The 18,058-nt window shown below is 37.4% G+C and overlaps 1 protein-coding gene across 2 annotated transcripts in view; it reads left to right on the forward strand.

The window, feature by feature from the left end:
- LOC124411293 (UPF0489 protein C5orf22 homolog) overlaps positions 1-17,765 on the forward strand; it is a 764,359-nt gene extending 746,594 nt beyond the window's left edge. For both annotated transcript variants that reach the window (XM_046890352.1, XM_046890353.1), the window contains 2 exons: positions 13,907-14,125; positions 17,517-17,765. In XM_046890352.1, the coding sequence (XP_046746308.1) occupies positions 13,907-14,125; positions 17,517-17,649 (352 nt within the window). In that variant the 3' untranslated portion in view covers positions 17,650-17,765. The remainder of the gene's footprint in view (positions 1-13,906; positions 14,126-17,516) is intronic.
- The last annotated feature ends 293 nt before the right edge of the window (positions 17,766-18,058 follow it).

Consider the following 18,058-nt stretch of genomic DNA (forward strand, 5'->3'; position numbering starts at 1 on the left):
TCCATCCGTCGCGTTTTATCTGATCCTTTTGAAAATCGTGCGCGTGGTTAGCTTCGCATCGATTCTCTCTCCCTGCAGCCGGTCAGGAATTTCTAACTGCGAAAAAAAGAGGGAGGGAAAATAAAAGTAGAGAAAGTATAACAACGGTCAAAAACAGAAGGAATGAGAAAAAGAAAAAGGAATTGTGATCAAAGACTGGATGGAAAGCAATTTCTTTCCTCAATTTTAATAACTTCTTTCACATGTATAATATCAACGATCTTCTTTTAATTTCGTACACAATTACAGCGCATCGCGTTCGGTTGATTACGTATTTAATAACATTCTTGTCTTACTGTAACAGTACACTCAAGTAGGTATTCATAACGAGAGGGAACGACGAAAGTTGGCAGTGACCGAAGCTGCGCATGCGCAGGATGCTTGTTCTCTATTAGTCGACGAAACGTTGCCTCGGCGATGTGTTTGTCTGCAAGACAGGGAGGCCAACTTCAACAAGCCTTCCTGAATCGCTACGTCGACTATTCTAAGGCCAACCTGCTTTGTGATGTGAGTATACATGGTGTGCCTAGAACTCCAACGATACGGTTTTGTCAACTATCTAGATAGCTGAACCCCACCTGAAAAAATTTCGACAATTTGTTATCTTCAGGATAGAAAAAATAGATTCGTGTTGGTACAGTTATGTATCATCAAATGTTTGACTACATCAGAATCGAATAAAAAACACTAAGAGTTCAATAATTTTGAACATTCCAATGAATAAACCTGTTTTCGAAATGTTCATGTCTCAGCTTGTATTGTTCGAATTTGCTCAAATTCGATTCTACTACAAATTGTAAGGATGTATTCCATGAATATTCAGCAAATTCGACTCAAATGACATTGCTCAAGATTATTTTAACGATTTAATGTCTTTTTCGACTTTTGATCAGGACACTGCGTCCCATTCATCCTCAAAGTAAACAATCAACCTTGCTTTTGAGAACCCTTTAGTCAAATGTTGCATAACAACTGTCAATAATATTATACGATCAACCTTATATGTAGTAATTCCATGGATCAATTATCGGCCAATGAAAATCAACGAATAAACAAATTAACTTTAATTAGCTGTGACCACGGTCTTACACACAGGACCTGCAACTGTGGGTTTCGACGTGAGCCTCTTAACGTGCCAAGCCGCCAGCGTCGCTGCGATCGAGGGATACGAACGATAGTCACGCCTGTAAAAAATCAAGCCACCCAGTAAATAATCCGACACAACTCACAAATAACATTACATTGTCGAAAATATAAACAAAACCAACATGCAGTACATCAGTCACACGCACGATGTAGGTTATGTTTATGCATCCCTCGATCGCAGCGCCACCTGGACTTTTCTTCAATACTGGAGTCACTGCCTCCCATTGAAATTTTCCCTGAGTTGCAAGACCGTGGCCGTGACGAAACGAAATTCTTAAAACCGAGTCCAAGGTTCATTGACCTCAACTCATAGATGACACCCGGTTTTTTGTTACTATACACGAGCCGAGTTTGCCGCCGCAGATGATCCGCAGGTATAAAGGAAACTGATCGTGGAAAACGAGCCGAATTTTCACAGTCTGTAAACAGGTTCACCGTTCACTCGAAGCCATCAATCAATCACGCGTAGCCAGCGTGTAAACCCAACAGTGCTACCTGCCGCTTGTAGCTTGTGCAGTCTATGCAGTCGAATGCACCGGCTTAACGTGCGTCAATTCAAGGACCGATGGGTCGATGCAGGGGATAAACGTCGGTGTATTGATTGACTTTTCTACCCCTGCCGTTCAATTCGATACCTTATACCTGGCCTTCGCTTTTACCTGCTCCCTCCATCCCTCGAACCCAAAATATGTTGTAGGATCGCGTATCGGCAGGTCCCACTTTCGCCATTCATCGATATAATGGCCAATAATGATCGGTTGGGGAGGCGCGTTTAGAACTTTCCAGGATTAACCTGCCACGAGTGATTTTATTGATGCGCACCTGAGTTGTTGCACCTTAGAAATCGTTTTCGATGGTACTAAGCTTTGTTGAAGTCGATCCAGTGATCGGTGTATTGAGTTCGACCATGATTTGCGATTCATCTACTAATCTACTATTTAAAAACAAAAACGATCGCTTTCCGAGTCTGAATTTATAGCCTACTTTCCACTCTACCTCTATTTATTCAACGTTTTTACGAATACAAAACCCCTTACAACTAATTGAATAAATATAAGATAGGATTAAACGCGTGTATAAACCAATTCCTATTTATTGGGATTTCAATTTGATTTCATACATTTTGATCGTATTTTTTTTATTGGACAATAATGGACGTTTATCAGCAGGGTAGGATTTTGAGCGTTAAAGGAGAATTTGGAACAAGCAGGTTCAACCCTACCTCTCGAGGGTTAAAGGCAGGTCTAAACAGACCCTGCTTTGAGCCTATACTTGGTAAATTGGGAAATTTTTTTACATTTTTAGCGTCATTGTAAGGGTCTGATATTGCATGGGAATTCAATGGCGCATTTCCGAGTGCTGGTGTAATCGCAGCATGAACCAAGACACACCTGTGAAAGAAAATTTGATGCCAGACGCACTAAAAGTGCCACTGACAGCGTGTAAAATAGGATTCAAATCCAGTTCGTGAAATTGAGTTAATCGAAAATGCGCATGTGCCAAAGAAACCACTAGAGTGTAAAATCGAGCATTTCAGTTGCGCGCATGCGTCGACGTCATTTTACCGCACTCTTCGGAAATGGGGTACCTTACGCACGCTGAACAGACTTCGAGAATAGAATTTTTCTAGCAGTCGTTGGTGAAAACGATTTATACTTGTTTTGCTATCTTCTGACGGTTCGTAAAAAATCTGGTGCGCTGACGTACAATGACGGGTAAAAATTGGGTCGATGGGACTCGTTTGGGCATTCATGTCGGGCTAGTTGTTGCAGTCGCGGGCGCAGTTATATCTGAGGTAACCGGTCGGTAACGATAGTAGCGCGCGCGCCTGCGCAAACCGAGATGAGAACGGAATTTAGCGAATCGAGCACTTGTCTCTCGATCGGACCGCTGCGGAGCGATCACTTCTGCGACGACTCCCGTGGAGTAAACACTTCTAACCTAAACGCCGTGTCGGATAAACAAACGATTATCGAGGGCAGTATGTGAATGATTGAAGAATGATGAAAAATCTAATGAATTTATCCGATTCCATTTCGCGATGACTCGTTTTATTTTGTAAATTACTTCCCTCAATTCCGATGAAACACTTTTTTAGTTATATTGCACCGATTATGATTGTAATCAAAAAACGGCGATATTAAAATGGCTACTTACTAAAAAATATGAAATCCGTTTCGATGGATTTGTAGAAGGTAATCTTCTCAATTCAACGTAAAATTTTACTTAAATGTGGAAATGAAATACTTGAAATTGAAATACTGTCACGTGAGTAAGTTTTTATTCATCACTTTTACAAGACAAAGGTTTCAAACTACGCAAAAATATTCATATATTGATTGAATCTGTGAATTTTTGTTCAGTCAGCTGAGAAGAATCGTTTTAATCAGTCTTACAATTAACGAAGCAAAGTTACCTTTTACGGTTTCAAAGGATATGTACTACAACGAAAAATGATTTTGCAGTAAAAGCGATGCACCTTATCGAGGAAATTTTATTACAATCAAAGGATTTCGGATTCATATTCTTGATCGGAATTGAGAAAATATAATTTCCTTTCACCGTTCAGCAATCTGAATATCGTAAATCATCTGAACGTGCGAAAAACTGCTTTTTTCACCGTTTTACAAACGAAAAGAGCAAGTCCATTCATTCCTTTGTTCATTCTATTCTATTATTTGTAACTCGTTCAATGTAATAAAATAAAAATTTATTTTTCTTCATACGTTGGTCGAAAGTACGTACTTTCAGCATCGATTATAAAGCATTCGACGAGGGCATCATATCACGCAGTGCGGGAAATTCAACTTTCTGCCCTCGTGGTGTAATATACTATTACCACCTTGTTACACAGGAGTAACCAAAAAACTTGTGTCATGCTCCTAAATTCAAATCAAGATAATGAATCATTGTGCGAATAACTAAAATAAACACAAGTTCTCAAAAATCGCTGAAAATTCCAAGGATTTTATTTCTAACCTCTACTGATCACGTGGTGTAAAACAGTTGCCTGCTGCACCCTCACCATCGGATTCACGACGAACCCTAAAAAACTTACCATCACACAAGAAGCCTTTTCTGAATTATGAGGTCGAATGGAAATCCTTCGGACTAGCCAAACTCCACGTACCTACCATCAAATTATATGGAGAGGCATGTACATTATACGCCTGTATGCGGTGAAGCAGCACATCGTGAGTTCCTTCTATCTTTTCATGCGGCACGGTGATCAGGACCGGTTAAAACCCGGATAGGGACACCACCGGCACCCTAATCCCAAGGCTCACGTGACACGGATACGTTACATTATGTATACCCGCGAATAATTACACGTAGAGCTTATACGAGTGTCGATGTTAATTCTTCCACCTTATATGTACGGGTTTATCTCACAACCTTTCATTTGACCCACTTTTTAAACGTTCCCATCATTAAACCAAGTTAGTCAGGTACTGATAAATTTTGTCAAATCTTTTCACACACTCTGCTACCGACTTACAAATTTTCAATTTTCAAAAATTGAGGCTCTTGGTCAGTCAATGGATTGTTTGAAACTGTCATATCTTATGTTATTTGCAAGGAAAGACAGTAAAACCCAAAACAGACGTTGAACCATTTTTTTTTTTCAATTCTAAAACGAGATATTCAATGTTTTATAACGACGAGCTGCAAATTATGCTATATAACAGAAATAGACTTATATGTAAATTAAAATGACCATAAATCGGTGTTGCAGTTCCTGCATTGCTTATGGTTTCATTGGTACTGGGTAAAAAATAGAAATGTACTCACGGTTCTCAAATTTTTAAAGTATTCGATTAGTCTGATCGATAACTCTAACAATGAACAGTAACGTTCATCAATGGGTTTCCAGTGGCTCACTATTTATTTAGGATCAAAACTGAAACAAGCTTTTATTCTATGGAAATTTTATGTGTCTATGATCAACGCATCGTTTTTTTCTTCTATCACTTGCGTCGCTAGTCATTGGCGCATAAAATTTACTCAGAAAGGAAACTCGTTCCAGTTTTAATTAAAAAAAAAAAAAAAAAAAAAATTGCTAGCGACTGGGAACCCATTAATGAACATTACTGTACATGAAATGAAAACAGTAACAATGAATACAAAAAGAAGACAGTACATGTAAACATCGATTACAGTTTATTGTGGAAAAGAGAACACCGAATTACACAGATTAATTTTTTCACTGGAAGTGTGTGACTCGTATATTTCTGCTTTATTTTGAGATGCAAAATATCTCATCTCTTACTTTTTTCCCAGACCATTACATAAAACGTTTCGACAAGTTTGTTTCGGAACTTCTTTGACATCCTCTTGCGTTAAGCGAAATACGTATTCCGAAACGAATAAGGTGTCGAAAGCTTGTTCACCTTAGTTTCGTCCATCGTCATTCCTTCTTTCCTCTCTCCTTTTGCGGCGATGAGAGAACTCCGTAAAGCGAAACCTTGAAGAGTCTTCGCAGAGTTGACTAATGATCGGTCGTGGCCTAACGAGTGCAGCAAGAGTCACGATGAGGACAAAACTGCCAAGGCACTCGTGCCTCCGTTTCCCATCGCAGGTTGATGGGTACTTGAAAGTGAAAAATGATTGCGCATAGAAATCAGTTGAACCGTAAAACGAAGACTTCATATAAGCCTCGGCCTGCAGGCGGAGTGTCGAAGTCAATGGGAAATACGCGGTGAAACGAGAGGGGAAAAAGTGTGGGTATCTCTATTAAAAAAAAAAAACAAAAAAAAGAAAAGCAGAAAAAATGGGCTCCGAGAAATGATGTACAACGAAAACAGAGCACCAACCACTCACCCAGAGTGTAAAGATCTCCGATGGGATAGCGGCTCGGGAAAAACCAGATTCTTCTTACGGTATGGAAATTCATGGGCGCATATTGCAGCGTCTCGATGTAAATGAACAACTGCAAAGCTGGGAGAAAAACCGGCATAATGCCTGCAGGGTAATGGATACCCGCGATCTTTCGCTGCAGGCATCCGGTCCAGGTACGTTATGTCAACCCTCGTTGTTTTTTCACCTCATTTTAATAATTGATCATATGATTAGGTTACGTTATGTATGCGCCTGGCCTTGTCCTGAGTTCCCTTCCTCGCAGGGTTTCGCTTTCTGTGTCTGTTTTTTTTTTACTACTAAATTTTTTCTTTCTCAATTTTTTTTTTTTTTTTTTACTCAACGGGGTGCCAGCAGGAGACTAGTGGAAAATGTTTATCGTGTTGTGCGGAGGTGAAAATGTAGGGAAATTTATCAAGTGTTAGAGTAACGGCATCCAATTTTCTACGACAGGAAAATCGTTTTTGTAGAATCTCAAAATGTGGAAATCTGAAGAGCAGAAAAAAGGAAAAAGGAGAAAGGGTTGAAGCATAGATGTGCAGAGGAAAACAGAATATTGAATCGTCCGAACGAATTTTGACGATTTTATGATTTCATTTTCTTGTGTACACCTAACAACGAAATTTTTACTTTTCCATCTTCCAACTATCTGCATTTGAAAATTGTAAACAGCCGATTTTCGAGTTGTTCAAAATTTTTTATTGTGACTCTTCTATTTTGTATTCTGTCTACATTTTTACCTACGCCGATTGATTTCAATGTTTCACTACGAAGAAAATAATTGACGGAATAATGATTTCAAAACCAGGATTTGACAACTTCAAATATTCTCATGATAAAAAAAAAAACAAAGTACGAGTATATCTTAACCGTCTGTTCTATTCAAGTGGAATGATCTGCGAGAAAAAACGGTTATTAAAACAGCGACCACGCGCTTGTATGCTGAGAAAAAAATTGGCTCGACTGAGAAAAATAACGAATAATTCAAAATTTGAACTTGTTTTTATGCAATCCTCCTACATTTTTAACTAATTGAAATCTTTTCTTTAAATTCTACAAAATTATGGAATTATTCTGTTCAGTCAAGAAACCTATGAATTAATAGTGGCTGCCAATAAAATATTTTATAAATATAAAATATGTTTCCAAAAAATCTCTGAATGCGGCAAAAGAATTCGTAACTCAAGCCTAAATTTCAGTTTATCTAAAATACACGTTTATGTCCTAATATAGAATGTCAAAAAGTATAGGCCCACACATTAGAGATTCTAAAAAAAATTTATTTTTTAATATATTTCAAATATTTTTTGTATGTCGAAGAGGATTTTATTTTGTTCATAAATACATTTTTCTTCTTCTGTATATTATATACTTGCATCAAAAATTTGTATAACTTTCAAATTCTACTTTTACAAATATTCGTTTTCGGCCTTTATTATTTCACCGCGACGAAACATTCAACTGGATGATAAAAAATTTTTACTCATGCTCTTACGTTGGCGACCCTCTTAATTTTTTTTGTCTGTTTTTTTGTTTAGTCCATTTTTTCTACTTCCTCTGTTTCATTCACTCATCGTTGGATTATTCCCGTACCATCCAAAGCCATTTTCTCTCTCTCTCTCTCTCTCTCTCTCTCTCTCTCCTCTTCGGCGCGCCATTTGCATATACGCCTCTCGCCCCTTCCCGTCTCTGAATCGCCCCTTATCGCCCCCCTGTGATCGACAAACAATATGTGAACCCCTACGTAATGAACCCCCTTCTGTTTTTTCGTCCTGGCCCCGCCATTGTTCATTTTTCGCTTTCAGTCCGTAGCTATATATATTCGTGTGCCATGCTTGAACTTACACATACATATGTTTATGTATATATATGATGTATAATATATATATGTATAAATGTATGAGCATATATTCGAACTTCAACGATTCCAGACTGCGTGGCCCAAAGTTTTTTTCTCTTCCTATACGCACTCTGCTCTCTTTTTTTGCCACCATTTTTTCTAGTCGCAAACAGATTTCGATATTATTCGTACAGTGAATGAAAAAAATTTATGCTTCTAAATGCATGTGTGTGTGTGTGCGAAAAGGCAGGAAACCGGTTGCACGATTTACGTATCATACGAATCAAATCCTTACGTGCGTATATAAGCGTGCACGGGACTTTTTTTTTTCTTTCTCTTTTTCTCGGTCCTCACGTGGCCGTCGACGAATCAACGATACATTTCCGTCTGACGATGAGAGATGATCTGGTTATTGAAAAGAGAAATCAAAATTTAATGTAGAAATTTAAATCTAGCTGCAATTTGGATGTTTCATGGTGTCATTAAAATACAAGAATCCTCCAAATTTGAAACCATTAAGCTTTATGGCTTAGAAGGAAACATTGTTGATCAATGTTATCACATTTTCAAATTCATTTCTATTATTCGTCTTCGTGTTTTTAACGCTCTTGTGATCAGAAAAAATATGACCCGATGGGTTATTTATTTTGAATTTAGGTTCAACGTTTGAAGTTTAATTCTTAGGAATTGCCAGAAAGATATGTTTTTCTCGAAATTTTTAATCCTTTACACGCAAAGAGGATAAAAATTAATTTTTTTTATTATTTTTACTTTAGAGTGAAGAATTGACCAGTTTTGCTTATATCCTGAAATTTTTACACCAGGATAAAGGTGGGATCGTAATTAAATCTGTATCAATATTCCGAAGATACAAAATATATTTAATTCAAAAAATTTCAGAATTTATAACAAAGCAACGACTTCGTGATAAATGAAAAAAAACGTTTTTTTTTAATCCCTATGTGTACGTATAGGATTAAAAATGTGAAAAAACGTGTTTTTCATTATCTTGCGAGAATGAATCTTGAAATAAATTTCATTTCCGATAAGATAAGTATTTTGAAATTTTACAGCGTGTTTTTCGAAAACGGTAAAACCTAGAGGTCTAAAAATCGGAGAATTGCAGCTAAATAAAAAAATTTTCCGCTACAAAAGCTAACCGAAAATTGGTGAATCAGTCGACATGCATAGTGCATGTAGCTGTAGCGACGCATCGCGATGAGATGTCAAGATGGAACACCGGTTTCGAAATGAAAAGTGACCAGGGCACCGCAGGTGCAACAGATGCAGTGTCCGCTGTAGAAAATAATTAATATTTCAAACAGAAAGGAAAGTGGTGTGGAAGGGGGAGGAAAAGGAGGGAGGAAAAAACGACCAATACTCCATATGTGTACACATATAATGCAAGAGAACGAAAAGTTGAGGATGAATACTATACCGATACGTTTACAACAGTTAACACGGTGGATATAAGATGGTTATCAACTCGTGGCACCTGGCAGTCTTTAATCCATTTTAGGTTAGACGGCCGTCAGAGGGCGTCACGTGGGTTCCGTGCACTGAAAATGAAATATAATAATACTGGAACACTCACTGCATGCGTGGTGTGCCTAGGAGTGCAGCTTCTTTCTCCAAAAAAAAGTTTCTCTCCCGCGCTGGACTGGACTTAAGTAAGATGCGTACCAACGGCGCCAAATTACCCTAGATCTGTGGTGATTAATTGTTGTGACGTTGAATCTGCGTGGGGACAAAATGAACGGACTTGCACCACAACTATACGTGATGAAATTATACCGAGCAGGGTAGCGTTGGCGAGAAAAATAATTCCCTAGCAATATAGGGATTTTTTTAGATAGTTGGTACACGTCTCACTTAAAGGCTTTGACATCGACGATGTATATACTCACTGAACCGGAGAAGCGAACTACTTATTCTCGAGCCACTTGGAGATGAAGATTGTTGCGTTGTTGTTATTTGGAAAAAATAATACGTCGAATGACAAAGCCAAACGAACCAATTTATCGAAAGACAATTTAGTGGATTGAGATTAATTGTTTTGGTTTGTTTTCGTGAATATTTTGAAATAAGGTAAGATAAGATTTGAGACAAGAAAATTCTAGCGAAATGAGGATCTTTATACCGATGGTTTATGTATTGTTCGAATTCGCAGGAAAATTTGTCACGTGTAACTACTTAACGTGATTATAGTTACCAAAACTACGTTCTTTGGCTACTTTACAACATTAAATCTGTTTGTTTAACTAAACAGTCGAATTTACCACCGTGGATGAGGAAAAATTCGTTCGACTCAGTTATTATTCATCCTTAAATCAAGGACATTAACAATGTAAAAGTTGACCTACGAAGGAATCAGTTTAATCGAAAAGTTCGAAAAAAACTTTAAATTATGCCAAGATAATTACTCCATCATGGCTGCGGTTACCAGAATATAGAACAAAATCGTGCCGTTTAGACTGAGCCGAAACAATAATGGATGTCTAAGGTATATTATATCAGCAATGACCTAGCGATGAACCTGAAATCCATGGCGTTTCTGCTTATTTTATACGTAATGAAGGTTCCGGGAAGGTTTCACGAACATTTGACTTCCGCGCTAATAATTTCAGTTCCGAGAAACGCTGTTTCAAATTAGGAAAAGTAATTTTAGCTGCACGTTGCTGAAATACGGATATCATCATGCAAGAATTCTTCGAAAAGTAGCTTCCTTAAACCCTCCGTTCACCATCTAGGACGAATTCGTTCACTCGTACTTCCACCTACCTCGGTATCTCAGGGGGTGGCTACAGATCAGCCCCTAAAAAAACTTTATCTCACCACAGAGCCTCGTGCCAAAGCGCGTTCGATTTCGTGCAGACGTTCGTGTATTATGCAGCGAGTGTTTCAAATTAATGAAAGGACGAACTCGTACTAGGTGGGTAACGACGTTAAGTTTTTGCGCAGATAAAATTTTTGCAAAATTCGTTTTTTTTCTTACTCAAATAAAATCATTTTCTGTGATATAACTTTGAAAAAAATAGCTATATTCGATAATGTGGAGGATAAACTTGACCAAAGTCGTTACCTTTCGCGAAATCATCCACCAGTAACGTACTAATGAAGTGAGCTTAGGAGAGGAATGTCGATGTGAAGAAAAGAATGATTATTTATATAAATTCTATGATTTTTTTTTATATAAATATTTTCCTCTAAATATCCCAACTTTACAATTTTCCTTTTTATTAATTAGAATTAAGATTTTTTATGGATTAAAAGTTCATTTTTTTAATAATGCTTGAATTCTATCGGCATTTTCACCGAAAAATTTTACCTTCACATGCTCGCTCATTGGTTCTTGCTCACAATTCTCATAGGCAATATTATTACAAACAAAGAAGAATTTTTACTCATTCCACCTCGTAAGAAAAAGAGTCACATTGGTTTGACGTTTGAATTCGAATGAGAGTACAATTTGATTAAATTATGTCAAACGCCACAACCTTTCAATTGAATGACGAAATCGCCAGTCAGTTGTGGAAAATTTCATCTACAAATCTGAAGCTTGATGGTAAAAGCTATACCAATAAAAAATGAACAAATGGATTACAACACAAACTGCGTTTCTGGAAAGTGACGTTTCATAGAAAACATGGTATTGTTGATTTAGTATTGAAATAATTTCATCACGAAGTTTCCAACACGATACTATGATGATAAGTAAGACGTCCATTAAAAATATGACCTATTCTTATACTTGACACTCCATAATTTAGCACCATCATCGGTGCACTTTGAAAAATGGTGGCGTTAAAATTGACGAAAACTCATCGATTTTAGGCTACTAGAGAAAGATTTTTTTTTCCGACGATTCGAAATTTGATCATCAGATGGTATTTTTAGATTGGTATCAAATCATGATCTCTAGTCCGCATTTTTCTTACAGTGCCTGCAATTCATTTTTTCCGACTGCGATGACAATTCCCAGTTTCAAGTCAGCAAACTACAACGTCATTAGCCAAGTATCGTGCACGTAATCTGTGAATGAGGACCGATTCGTGGCGGTGAGGAGTAAACGTCCTGGTTCCAGAAGACAAGCATTATGCCTTGGTTGAGTTGTTTTTAAAACCCGTAATTTGGGCGTCCCAAGTTCACTCGACTAGTGTGCCATTGGACGGGCCTACTGCACGGCTTGGCGCATTACCGCAGCATATTAGTGACCAGCATAGCAGTTATATACCTTCTCTTCGTTATTACTAACATTAGCTTCACGACTATATGGCTATTCGGTGTCAAATGACGACAGGGTGATTCATAATTCCGTGCTTTTCGTGTCGCATTAATTTTTCCCCTGTATTTTTTGAATTTCTTTTTTTTTTTTTTTTTTTTTTTTTTTTTGTTTAGTCTTTCTACCTTCACCTTCCACGAGAGTGGAGTCCACACTGTGTGACTACAGTAACACCATGTCCAATGACACTTTGATGATTGCGAACACGCTTAACTTATTTCTGTATGATTCGGTATTTGAACTCAAGCTGCAGAGAATTGTTCCGTTGAGATTTGACCAAGTCAAATATTAATATCAGTAAACCAGAAGAACCTAAAGTTTTTGTGAATAATTTGATTCAGAAGGTATTTAGACGGTAATTGAACATTTTTTAGACTCCCTTCGAAATCAGTCGAACGATCATTTCTTTGTGTGAATTTCTAATGCATAGCACTCAATGATTTCCATTGATGTCAAGTGATTTCCTAACATTCTATGCAGATTTTCAGTAATTTTCAGATCACATAGAATCACTCAAAAACACGTAGGACGCGGTTGGAAATTATTGGCAATGAATAGAAATTACCGAAAGCATGCGATAAGATAAAAATCACCACAAAACACCTGACATCGATATCAATAATGGATTGAAACCATTAAGCGTTCACCGTAAGACAACTTGTTGTTATCTGCACGCGATTTCAAGTGATGTTTCATGCTTTCCAATGACATCAGCTATCTCACAATCAACTAATTGCTTGTTCATTCGAAGAACAATCAAGTCATTCGAGTTCTTTTAATCGACAATTTGATTTTTAACTGTGAAATTTAAGACTTTTTGTAGCAAATTTCCTGGAGTGAACAATCATCCTTCGATCAAATTATGAACTTAGAAAACATAATTCGGAATAAGTTCTGCCTACATCGCGTTCGAGAACATTCTTTCAACAAATAAAAATTGTAAGAGATTTGCACTAAACTGCAAACCCGTGATTTTTATACAAATAACAGCTCAAAACAGTAGGAAGAGTGTTATTGCTGCATAAGCAGGGTAACTTTTCTCTCTTCGGTAGCCCAAGTGGCCGAGTTCCGACCTGATTTTCCCACGCTTCCGATTGAGCTTTTATTCTTTTATTTTTTTTCCTCGAACGTTGAACTTTTTCGCGGCCTGTCAGATCGTCTTATAAAAGACGTGAATCTGAATACTAAATCCTAAGATTGTGTGATAAATATTCTTGAAAAATGAAGAATAAGTTCTAAATTAAATAGTTATCTCATCTGTTTCGTGTTTTTCAACTAAAATTTATTACGTTTACACAAATTTTTATTCCAGATTATTATGTACTACGTTGAGAAAAACACAGTTTAAAACCTGAAACTCATGTAATTGATAAATAAATAATATAATATCATGATCACATGGGAAAGAAATAGTTTCAATTTCTGAACGATCATCTTTTATAGGATTATGAATGGTTTCTGGTTCTCATTGATTTATTTTTCAGACGACAAATTTAATATTCTTTCCCAAAGATAATAACAATAAATAATTTTCAAAATTATACTTCGTCGATCATCAGTTTTCGATTAATAAAAATCGTTAATACCGAATGTATCACAGGCATAATTTCACACATCTCGATTATTTATTATCACGATTATGATGACTAAGACCAATTGAATACCGCAACAAAATTACTGACAAAAAACAAAGCGCCTGACATTTCTCGTTAGTGACGCAAGATTTGGAATGTTTGTCGCAGATACGAAGCAGTGGAACGTATCTTTCGGGAAGTCACCGCAGTTTACAAGGAATCGGAAGTGGATTGGACGCTTGTCCACGACGCAGGATGCACAAGGGACGACACAGACCTGCCGCATCACGTGACTACCCAGCAAGACTTGAGCCGTTTGATAACCGGAACATTCAGGGCTTTTCTCGCCGCTCTACCAGCGCCACCGACAATAGTGACAGTCGCAAGGTTGGTAGTTCGATCTAACAATAAGCCGTGTTCGAAAATTGACTGACAGTACTTTCAGTACTAGATTTCCATTCTAAAAAGCGTTTCAGCACGACTGACGCGACTGAAACGTATCGCCATTTCGCTGGACATTGGTTCTAGGGAATTAGTGACTTAAGGTTGTCCAGACTGGCAGCAGCGAGGCAGTGTAGAGCCAATAATGTATATGGCGGCGTCCTTGGTCTTTTGTTTACAAGCTTTACAAGTATCGAATCACTGTCATATTCGTTTACAAGTTCGTTTAAAATAACATTTATTACAGCTATATTTATTTTGTTATTCCAACTTTCGCTTTACACAAATGATGCACGAATGTATGTATACAGAATACTGAAATGCGTTCGGAATTACAAGTAGAGGCAGCACTGTCAGTAAAACTGGACACCCATTTTCCAGTACATCTAGCATCAGTACTGGCAGTACTATCATTCAGTTTCGGAACATGGACCAAGTCGCAAATGGCGAATCATCGGAGGTAAAAAAAGTTATATTAAGTTTTTATTAGGTATTTAATTGGATTACAAGGTTCAACGAATTATCTTGAACAAGGTAGAAGTTCCTAAAAGTTTAAAGTCCGCCATTTGAAAATTTAACCAGATTTGAAAAGGGTTTTGGTCGAATGATAATCAAATCGGTTGAACGTTTCGTCCGGAAATCTGTAACTACAAAACCTTTGTACTTCTGCACATAGGATTGAAAATTATTTTGGAAAAACTCCTGAACAGGCAATGCAGAAGTCGAAAATTTCGAGAGAGTTTGAAGATCCGTAATTTCAAAACCGGATGTGAGAAAAGTCTGAACAATTTACTGGGATATCGTCCAGATGTAGACACTTTTCTGTCCAAATTTCTATCACACTGGTCAAATAATTTGTTTCCTATCGTGCCCTATTGGAAATGTAAGGCAAAAAAACACGAATCATCAGATATACTGAACCAAAAACTACATGATTTTCTATCTAGTATATTTAAGGTTCGTGCTTTTATAATTCATCGCGTGATTTCTCATATATTTTATCGAATTCAAAATAAAAATCATTTCATAAATCACACTATGAATTCTTTCAAAATAATTTATGAATTAACATGTGAACATTTTCAGTAGGGTATTAGCAAAAATCTGACACGCACATGCTACAAGAATATATCAGTTTTTGAAGAGACTTGAACACGATTTAGTATGTGGTAACGAAACATCATGCAAATTGAACTAAATTTTGTCAAAGATATACAAGTTTTTGAGTGTAAAACAACGTCTTTGATTCAAGTAACCATTAATGTACTGTAAATGAGCCTAGACTACTAGATTCATTATGTCATATGCAAGAAAAATTTAGTTGTTTCGAATGTAGAAGGCTTTTATTATATGTATAAGGCAATTGAATATTTGGTTAAAATACTAAAAATTTAATGACACCTAATTGAACAGATCAATCAAATTCAAAGAAAAACTTTCATTTCAAACAGAATGTAAAAAGAAAAAATCTTCACCAAAACATGAATCCTTAGGTCGAAGAAACGTCTATCATTTGAGGGTTAGGTTCTAGCGCTTCGTTTTTCCGAGTGTAAAGACGAGACGGCGACGTGCGACGAGAAGAGAAAAAAATTGTCCCTCGCTTCCGGAGCGAGGTTGAGTCGTCGGATGTTAAAGGAGTCAAAACGAGTCGCGGAGGCACGCAATTCAGTTATCTCTGTCCGCAGCGAGTGTAAACCGGGAGGCCGAGAAGAATTCCGAGCCACAGCCCGCGCCTTTCAGTGTTGCCAAATTGAATTTCTCCGCTTCGTGGACGCGATCATAGATGGCGCGAGGATAGTCGAGAGGAGGCTACGCCGGGCGACGCCAGGAAACGGGGTGGGGCGAGGGCTAAGGGTGGGTTTGATTATGGTCAGGGTAGGACGCGGGCTCCACCTCGAACCGACTTAAGCCCACCCCATCGGAGCCTCAGAAAATACTCGGGGGGATGAGAACGGATCGAGAAACCGGGAGAATTCCGAGAGGAGGGGGAAGGAGGAGTTGAAAGAGAGGAGAAAGGACCCACAGGGGTGAACAAATTTCTTTTACCTGATCACGAACTTGGCCTGTTTCTCGACAGATGGCAGCTTCGTCCAGTGAGGAAATTTTTTACCGAATTTTCATCGGAATCCGGGTTGAAAATATATTTATTGATATTGTTATGTTTTATTAATTATCGAATTACAGTCAACCAATCGTGCTGTTTCTTTGTTATAATTGCCGTTGATATTTTCTTATTTACAATATTAATTTTTTATACTTGTAACCCTTATTGCCTTTATCGGATTATTATAAATAGATCGCAGTTGTTTGTTGATCAATTTTTAGGGGCTTGAGAATAATTGGATACGATTTTAATACTTGTTTTCAAATTCAATAATTTGAATATTTTGAGAAAGTTTTTAATAATTTGAAATCATTGGAATAGTTTCACGCTTTCTTCAAGTAGTGTTAATGTTTCTGTTGGTGAGAATTTTTTGTTTGAAATAGTTCAAATGTTCGATTTTATTCAATGTCTGAATTGAATTTTTTGGTTCTTGGAATGTTTCAGACAGTTGCAATGGAATAATCCAAATGTTTCGAATAAGTTGTTCATTTTCCAGTTCAACCATATTTGTCCCTTTAACTACTTATGAAATATTAGTTTACCCCATATACATCGTTAAATGATTTCTAGGCGCCTTAAATAAGTCGAAACTCGATATCAATTTGAATATCTCGAACATCTGGGAATTTTCTTGGCCGATTTCATGGCAACAAAAATTTTAGGAATCTAGTCAATTACAAGTAACAGTTGGAAGACAGTAGCTCTCGCCATCTGTCGTCAAGAATATGGAGTTATCACGATTACTTCCGGGTCTGACATGAAAAATCGATATATCCAGAACCCGCCACCATCCCCGCTTCGCCATCGCCGTGCTTCCGGTAAAAACAAGTCGTCTGAAGTCACCTCTGGATGAACCAACGAAAATCAAACGAAAAGAAGTTTTCTCAGACATTTTCCATTTGAAATTGTATAAACTTTGTACCACTTAGCAGGATTGAACAGCTTCAAAGATACACCTTTTGTGGTCAATATTATATAATTTGCGACTACCTTTACAAAATTATCTATTTATGAACTTGACTTTAGATGTGTTCAATTATTCAACACTCCGAGTAAAATCCTAATGTAAGAAAGTTTTGGACAGTTTTTAATACTCGCTGCACTTTCTTGTTTTCAAATGAGCACCTCTGTAGGCATCAGTCGTGACTATAACCTCAAATTGAACGCAATGAATATGGCTAAAACTGGTACATCTATCCTACTTGATGATGCATAAATTTTGAACCGTTACAGGTCAAGCCTGGACGATTATTGCCCTCCTGAGGACGTGGAGCTTATTCAAACCGGAGTTCTGGACGAGTTACGTCACCGCCTAGGAAATGTTGACATCAAACCTGCCTATCAGGAACTGCAGGAAACTCCTTGAATACCTCGAACAGCCTTGCTTACTTAGGCCTTATACCTGTAATCCTTTGAATCGCATTTTATCGAATTTTATGTTCTTCTACGCATTTCTCTCTCAGGTATGGAATAAAGGCATGAAAAATAACTGGCTGATGACTCAAAAGTTGTTTGCTGGATTCGCTTTTGTAATTTCCCGCTTCTCTACATATTCGAAGAAGAAGATATGAGGCTGGATACTATAATCAGCTCGGAAATAAAAAGTTGAGATCAAAAAAAGTTTCAAAAAAATTGAAACAAAAAACTAAAGTAACGACATCTCGAAACGGACCAACGGATTTTTATGACTTTGGTCCCAATCGACGCGGCTCTGTTTGACCCAAAACTGATGAAATTTTGGGTATGATGAGTCCAATAGTTTTCAAGCTATCTGA

The sequence above is a fragment of the Diprion similis genome, chromosome 10, assembly GCF_021155765.1.
Source record: "Diprion similis isolate iyDipSimi1 chromosome 10, iyDipSimi1.1, whole genome shotgun sequence".
NCBI lineage: Eukaryota > Metazoa > Arthropoda > Insecta > Hymenoptera > Diprionidae > Diprion > Diprion similis.